The sequence below is a fragment of the Parus major genome, chromosome 21 (genome assembly GCF_001522545.3).
Source record: "Parus major isolate Abel chromosome 21, Parus_major1.1, whole genome shotgun sequence".
NCBI lineage: Eukaryota > Metazoa > Chordata > Aves > Passeriformes > Paridae > Parus > Parus major.
In genome coordinates this window covers 1,123,627-1,131,744 of record NC_031789.1, presented here as the reverse complement: position 1 = coordinate 1,131,744, position 8,118 = coordinate 1,123,627, and the positions used below count along the sequence as shown (strand labels likewise).

At 50.5% G+C, this 8,118-nt stretch overlaps 1 protein-coding gene across 1 annotated transcript in view; it reads left to right on the top strand.

Moving 5' to 3' along the window:
* UBR4 (ubiquitin protein ligase E3 component n-recognin 4) overlaps positions 1–8,118 on the top strand; it is an 89,277-nt gene that overhangs the window by 75,391 nt on the left and 5,768 nt on the right. The window contains exons 90-98 of the mRNA XM_033519360.1: positions 130–249; positions 878–1,068; positions 1,309–1,482; positions 1,839–1,938; positions 3,000–3,218; positions 3,420–3,533; positions 4,127–4,269; positions 4,846–4,971; positions 6,207–6,401. Of these exons, the coding sequence (XP_033375251.1) occupies positions 130–249; positions 878–1,068; positions 1,309–1,482; positions 1,839–1,938; positions 3,000–3,218; positions 3,420–3,533; positions 4,127–4,269; positions 4,846–4,971; positions 6,207–6,401 (1,382 nt within the window). The remainder of the gene's footprint in view (positions 1–129; positions 250–877; positions 1,069–1,308; positions 1,483–1,838; positions 1,939–2,999; positions 3,219–3,419; positions 3,534–4,126; positions 4,270–4,845; positions 4,972–6,206; positions 6,402–8,118) is intronic.

Genomic DNA, 8,118 nt, shown 5'->3' with positions numbered 1-8,118 from the left:
CCATCCCACCCCAAACCAGCTCCTGCTGCTGTTCCAGTGCCTCTTCCCACCCCAAACCAGCTCCTGCTGCTGTTCCAGTGCCCCATCCCACCCCACAGCAGTTCCCCTGAGCACTCCCATCCCCTGCAGGCTCTGGTGGCCGAGCAGGAGAGCAAGGACAGCGGGGGAGCCGCGGTGGCAGAGCAGGTGCTCAGCATCATGGAGATCATCCTGGATGAGTCCAACGCGGAACCTCTGAGCGAGGACAAGGTGAGATCCCCTGTCCTTTCCCTGGGATTCATCCCCTGCTCCAGGAGGGGAGTGCTGCTGGAGCCTGACCCTCATTACACTCGTGGCAGGTCTTAGCAGGCCTTGGGGAAGGGCTCGAGGAGGGCCCTGGACCAAAAGCACAGCCAGGCTGCGTCAGGATGAGTCTTGCACGGCTGGGTGAGGGTTGTTAGGCACTGCTTGGATCCCTGCCTTTCCTGCTTCGGGCCACAGGCCAGGGAGAGACAAGAAAAGACACAGCTTGGCCTTGTTTTTTGGAGTGTTTTTGTACGTGTTGAAAACATGATTGATTTTCCAGTTAATTGAGAATAAAACTGTATCTCAGCTAGGCTGAGAACAAGAAGTGCTTCTCACTCATCTTTTGAAGCTGTGGGTGGACAGGAATCTGGTGTGCTTTGGGTTGGAATTATTAGACTTTTGGCTGGAAAATGCTTGAACAGGAGGTGGAATAAGCCAGGGATCAGCTGGAGGGGTCGGTAAAGCCAAAGAGAGCTTTGGGAACGAGGCTGGCTTTTATTTCCACCTCTCACAACTTCAGTAGCTCCCAGAGTGAGAATTCCCTTTAGCAGATTTATTCCTGAATATAAATCCCTCTGCTCTTCCCTCACAGGGCAACCTCCTCCTGACAGGGGACAAGGACCAGCTGGTGATGCTGCTGGAGCAGATCAACAGCACCTTTGTGCGCTCCAACCTGAGCGTGCTGCAGGGGCTGCTGCGCATCATCCCCTACCTGTCCTTCGGGGAGATGGAGAAGATGCAGATCCTGGTGGATCGTTTCAAGCCCTACTGTAACTTTGATAAGTACGTTGGCACGGTTCAAAGCACCTGGAGGGGGTTGTGCTGGCACATCTCTGCTGTTGTTTCCTGCTTGGTGTTACTCCAGGCTTCAGCTTTGTTTCCTCTTTCAATTCTAAGGCGTTTTGGAGAGAAATGTGTGAGGTCTAGCTGGAGAAAGTGTTCACACTGAGTAGTTTCTGAGTCTCTGAGCTGGTGCATCATTCAGTGAGAATGACAGAGTTACCATTTCTTCTCTTTGTTCAGGTATGATGAGGAGCACAGTGGAGATGATAAAGTTTTCCTGGATTGCTTCTGTAAAATAGCAGCAGGAATAAAGAACAACAGCAACGGGCATCAGCTGAAAGATCTCATCCTGCAGAAGGGGATTACACAGAATGCCCTGGATTACATGAAAAAGCACATTCCCAGTGCAAAGAAGTAAGAGTCAGTGTTTGATGTGTGTGGCTGTCCTGGACATCTTCCTCATCCTGTCACCACAGTCTCCCAAGAAATCCATGAGCCAGTGCTGGTTCAGGAGCACTCAGAGCTGTGCTGCAGCTCTGCACAGACAGGGATGAGCTAAAAGCCCTGAAACCTTCCCATCTGATACCCATCCAAGCTGATTCCTTGGATATCCCAGTCCTTGTCTGAGTTTTTGCTGTTGGTGCCAGCTGATGAACACAAACCCCAGAGCTGGCACAGCGTGGGAGTGTGACTGTCCCTTCATTAATGAGCTGATCAGGGAGGGCAGGGACACTCCCCTCAGCTGCAGGATTTCTTTGTTTCCCACACAGTTTGGATGCAGACATATGGAAGAGGTTCTTATCTCGACCTGCACTTCCTTTTATCCTGCGCCTGCTCCGAGGCCTGGCCACACAACACCCTGCAACACAGGTGAGGCCAGGGGGACTCATCACTCTGCTCTGGGGCTGGAATAATAATAATAATAATAATAATCATCATCATCATCTGAAGATTAATTCCTCTCAGAGTTGGTTCTACACTGATTTTTGTTGGTTTGATCGATCTACTTTGATTTTTTGTTTTGCATCCTCACCGTACTTGGTGCAGTTTTGCTCCCAGCTTTCCTCTGCCGGAAGGTTCTGGGCTGAATTCTCTTAAGCAAAGAGAAAATCCAGTCCTCCTGAGCTTTAAAGAATGTTGGGAATCTCAAAGCAGGCCCAGGTGTGGAAGCTGTTCAGGTATTTCCTGGGCAAGTTGTGCCTTTGCAGAGCATCCCCTGAGTTTTGTGTGTCCCACAGTTGGGAACACGACTTTGTGTCTTTGTCTCGATGCCTTGAGCTGGAAAAGTCAAAAGTTCTGACTTCAACATTTCCTCCTGTGTGGTGTGAGATTGACACACCAATCTGAAGGGAAGGCAATTACTGATAAACCCCTCAGGATGTGATTGTTGGCGTTTGAAGGCATCAATACAACAGCAGCTTATCACAAAATAAATGTTTTATCCAACATCCCTGTCCGAGCTCGTGGTGATGACCAGTGGAGAGGCAAATTACACACAGTTTAACAGTTTTACACANACACACAGTTTTACACACAGTTTTACACACAGTTTTACACACAGTTTTACACACAGTTTTACACACAGTTTTACACACAGTTTTACACACAGTTTCACACACAGTTTCACACAGTTTTACACAGTTTCATACACAGTTTTACACAGTTTGACACACAGTTTTACAGTTTTACAGTTTTACAGTTTTACACAGTTTTACACATAGTTTTACACACAGTACTACACACAGTTTTACACAGTTTCACACACAGTTTCACACAGTTTCACACACAGTTTGACACAGTTTTACACACAGTTTTTAGAGCATTAAAAAAGGAAGGAACACTTGTTGCAGCCCAGCTGTCCCCATGGGATCAGAGGGGACAGCCACCACCCCGAGCCCCCTTCTCCTGAGCACTGTCCCCATCCCCACCAGGTGCTGATAGGAACAGACTCCATCACCAACCTGCACAAACTGGAGCAGGTGTCGAGCGATGAGGGCATTGGGACGCTGGCAGAGAACCTTCTGGAGGCTCTGAGGGAGCACCCCGAGGTGAACAAGAAGATCGACGCCGCGCGGAAGGAGACGCGCGCCGAGAAGAAGAGGATGGCCATGGCCATGAGGCAGAAGGCCCTGGGCACCCTGGGCATGACGGTAATGCTGGGTGCTCTGGTCCTTCAGGGACCTCAAATTCCTCAGCAGGAAGCGGTTTTAGTGGTTTTTCACAATAAAGGGATTTATTGGTGGATACTGCAGCACTCCTGGAGCTGCTGGGAGATGGGATGGGTGTGCCACTGGTGGCCATGGTGTGGTTTGTCAATCTTTTAAACCTGCCTGAGCTTTTCTCTCTTGCAGACAAATGAGAAGGGCCAGGTGGTGACCAAGACTGCGCTGCTGAAGCAGATGGAGGAGCTGATAGAGGAACCAGGACTGACCTGCTGCATCTGCCGGGAGGGATACAAGTTCCAGGTAAGGGAGCTGAGAGTTCCAGTCAGTGGGAGCTGAAAGTTGCAGGTAATGGGAGATAAAGTCTCCAGCTAGTGGGAGCTTAAAGTTCTGGGTAATGGGAGATAAAGGGTCTGGGTAGTGGGAGCTAAAAGTTCCAGGTAATGGGAGCTTAGAGTTCTGGTTAGTGGGAGCTAAGAGTTCCAGGTAATGGTGATGGGACATTAAAGTTCCAGGTGAAGTGAGATTCAAGTTCCAGGTGAGGGGAAATTCAAGTTCCAGGTGAGGGGAGATTCAAGTGCCAGGTGAGGGGAAATTCAGGTCCCAGGTGAGGGGAGATTCAAACTCTGGGTGAGTGGAGATTCAAGTTCCAGGTGAGGGGAGACACATTTTCAGAGCCCTCTCATCTCCTAAGGGGACTTGTGAGTATCTGTTTGCCCAAGTGCTGGAAGATCAGGAAGACTCCGGGTTGATTCTTGAGCTCCGTAATGGCAGAGGTGGCTGGGAAGTTTTCAGTGAAAGCTGTAAAAACACAGGCTTGGGGCTGGGAGAGGCTGAAGTGAGCGCAGTGTGGAAGGAGCAGAAGTGTTTGCTGAGCCAGCTGTGTGTCCTTGCAGCCCACCAAGGTGCTGGGGATTTACACCTTCACCAAGCGCGTGGCGCTCGAGGAGTTTGAGAACAAACCCCGCAAGCAGCAGGGCTACAGCACGGTGTCTCACTTCAACATCGTGCACTACGACTGTCACCTGGCAGCTGTCAGGTATGTGCTGCCCACAGCCAGGCCTTGACAGGCTTTTCCAGGCTTTTAAGGCTTTTCCAGGCCTTAACAGGCCTTAACAGGCTTTTCCGGGCCTTGACAGGCTTTTCCAGGCCTTGACAGGCCTTTCCAGGCTTTTCCAGGCCTTTCCAGGCCTTTCCAGGCCTTTCCAGGCCTTAACAGGCTTTTCCAGGCCTTTCCAGGCCTTAACAGGCTTTTCCGGGCCTTTCCAGGCCTTTCCAGGCCTTAACAGACCTTTCCAGGCCGTTCCAGGCCGTTCCAGGCCATTCCAGACCTTTCCAGACCTTTCCAGACCTTTCCAGACCTTCCCAGACCTTTCCAGGCCTTTCCAGGCCTTTCCAGGTGGTTTGGGATCATGGAATTTGGGATGTGTGGGTTGTTGATGACTTTGCAGCCTCTGTCAGGGTCTGCTTTACCAATTCCTAGGCCTGGACTCTGCCAGCTCTCCAGCACTGAGAGAAGCTGTGGAATTACCATTTTTTGGGATGTTTCCTTAAACAAAAACCTGCATCCTCCTGACTTTCCTGGTGTGCTGTGTCTGTCTCTCTGTCCGTGCAGGCTGGCTCGGGGCCGTGAGGAGTGGGAGAGCGCGGCCCTGCAGAACGCCAACACCAAATGCAACGGGCTCCTGCCCGTGTGGGGGCCCCACGTGCCAGAGTCTGCTTTTGCCACGTGCTTGGCACGGTGAGTGCAGCCAGCTCCTTCCCCTTGTGGGTGAGTCACATCCCAGCCTCTCACCCCGCTGGAATCCCCGCAGCAGAGGTGCTGTGGCTGAGTCTGGGTGGAGCTGAGCCATCCCGGCTCCTAGCACGCCCTAAAAATGTGCAGGTGTCTGTTTGCTCCTTGGTGTGGATGCTAAATCTGAAGCAGAGTGCCTGTAGAAATTACAGGCATAGCTCCTCGGTCCTGCCTGAGAAACTAGCCTGGGAAAAACATGAGAAAGAATTAAAACAATCCTCAGAGACAGAAAACAGCCGTGCCAGGTGCTGTTTGTCTGTCCCTTGTTTTCTTTGCAAGAGAAAGTCAGAGGGTGTTGTGCCCCTCACATCACAATGATGGTGATGTAGTGATTTACTAACCAATAAGAGTTTCCTTTCTGTACTTTGCACATATCAGTCTATAAAACAAGCCTGAAGTAATAAACTAGAGACATTCTCCTAACTGACTCCATGAGAGTCTGTGTTGCTCATTCCCAGCCATTCCTAATAGAGCGACACCTTGGCTCTGTGTAAATCATCTCAGAGCCTCCTCAGCCCCCAGGTACTGCTGAGGATGCAGTGTTGATTGATGTGTGAACCTTCTGGCCCCAGTGGATTCCCTGGTGCAGGTTTCCAGGCTCCTCTTGGGTGGTGCTGAGGTACTTGAGCAGCTCTCTGGAGCAGAGGGAGGTGCTGCTGTCAGGATTCTGGGTTTCTAATGTCACATCAGGAGTTGTGAACCTGACAGGGGTAGGTGTAGATCAGGAATTCTCCCCTGTGAAGGGCTGTGCCCTGGCACACAGCGCCCATATGGATGTCCCTGGATCCCTGGAAGTGCCCAAGGCCAGGCTGGACGGGGTTTGGAGCAGCCTGGGACAGTGGAGGTGTCCCTGCTGTGTCAGGGGGTGGGATTGGATGATCCTTAACGTCCCTCCCAACCCAAATCATTGTGGGATTTCGGGATTCTGCGCAATCGAGAGGGGTAACACACTGGAAGCATTCCAGCTGTATCCCAGGTCCTGGGAAAACAGCATTGATGAGAGGACAGACACGTGCAGACAGAACTGGATTTGGCAGAGTGAGCTGAAATCCTCCCTTTTTTGGGGAGGTCAATCCAGGGTAGCAGGGGTGGGCTGCTCCTTCTTTAAAGCTTTTCCTGTGCCATCCTTTTGGTGATCCCGTGCCCCAGGAGCCGTGTGAAGCATCCCTGCTGTTTTGCAGACACAACACATACCTCCAGGAGTGCACAGGCCAGAGGGAGCCCACCTACCAGCTCAACGTGCACGACATCAAGCTGCTGTTCCTGCGCTTCGCCATGGAGCAGTCGTTCAGCGTGGACACGGGCGGCGGCGGCCGCGAGAGCAACATCCACCTCATCCCCTACATCATCCACACCGTGCTCTACGTGCTCAACACGTCAGTGCCACCCTCCCCTGGGCTCTGCTCTGCCCTCTGCTCCCTGCAGGGATGGGAAATCCCTCCCAAAAGCTCTCCCAGTTTTTGGGAGGGTCGGGGGTTGAGCGTCCTGAGGAGGTTGTTAAGGATTTATGTTGTTGGGAGCGAGGCCCGGGCATGTTGGATAACAGGGAACCCTATTGAGTAAAAAGCAATTGGGAATTAGCTTCTCTTTCCATTCTGGATGTAATTATTACCTCTGGGGTGAGCAACAGGGTTATTACATCAAAAGAACTCTGCCAGCTTAATTTTCTCCTGAGCAGGCAGAAGAGACACTGCAGTGAGGTAATTGTTAGTTGAAAACTTAACCCTGATATCATTTTATTCAGTGTTCAAATGACACAGTTTTGGTTCCAGATTTGACATCCTGGAGGAGGGTTCAGGCCCACCAGGTTTTCCTGATATTTTTAATTATTTTTTGGGGTTCCTATTATTATTTTTTACTGATAAACAGCAGAGCTTTGGGGCTGCACTGAGGTTTTGTGGCCACATCTGTGAGCACCCAGATGTTTTGGGGTGCATCAGCTGCTTCTGATCCTGCAAAAATGAGATTCCCATGTACATCCTCTGCTTGAGGAGTTACATATGAGTAAGAAATACTAATTAGATGAGGGTATAAATATTAAAATACACACCAAGGTCACTCCAAATGCAGTGCAGTGAAATCCCTCTCACTTTCCCACCTGGCACTGATCAAGGTTTTGGCTGTAATACAATTTATCTTTTATTTTTAATATCCATCTCCAGATCCCTGTGCTATTGTTTTCCCAGTCCTTTGGGAGACAGATAAATGGAACTGTTTGTTTCACCTTGTTAGGCTGCAGAAGTGGAAAAAAAAGCCTTCTCTACTTCCCAGACAGAATTTTTGATATGAAATAGAGAAAATAAAAGAGCTCCCAGCTTCATCTGCTTGAGGACTTGATAGGGAGAGTTTATCTCACTTAAAAGGCAGAGCCACAGATGTGGAAGAGTGTGATGCAACTTCCCAAAGTCTCCTGCAACTCATGGTTTGCACTGTCAGTTCTGGGCTGTCAGGAGCTCTGGGGGAAAGGAGGAAAAAGAGAAAATTTTTATATAATTTTGCAGTAAAGGACAGGGTCTTTTGGGTTTGAATTTGGCCTGTGTTTTCCCAGGGGTTGTTCCTGCAGTAGAGGAATTGGATGGATGGATCCAGGTGTGGCTGTGTGGTGTCCTGTGGGAGGTGGCACCACTGCAGTGCCTGGCCTGCCTCCACTTTTTCCTCAAAAAAGGGAAAAACACCTCTGCAGTGGTGCTGTCTTGCACTGGGGCAGTGGCAGCTGCCTGGCAGCCTCCAGTGCCACCCACAGCTCCAAGGAAAACGTGTTTGCTCCACTGGGAGCCACTCCTGAACCAGGGGGGAATTTGGGAAAGGCTGGGGATGTCCACTGGGAACAAATCCTCAACCAGGGGGGGATTTGGGAAAGGCTGGGGGTGTTCACTGGTATCCAGTTCTGGATCAGGGATGAATTTGGGAACAGTGGGGGTGTTCACTGATATCCAATCCTGAAATAGGGATGAATTTGGGAACAGTGGGGATGTTCACAGGTATCCAGTTCTGGATCAGGGATGAATTTGGGAAAGGCTGGAGATGTCAACTGATATCCAATCCTGGATCAGGAGTGAATTTGGGAACAGTGGGGATGTTCACTGGTATCCA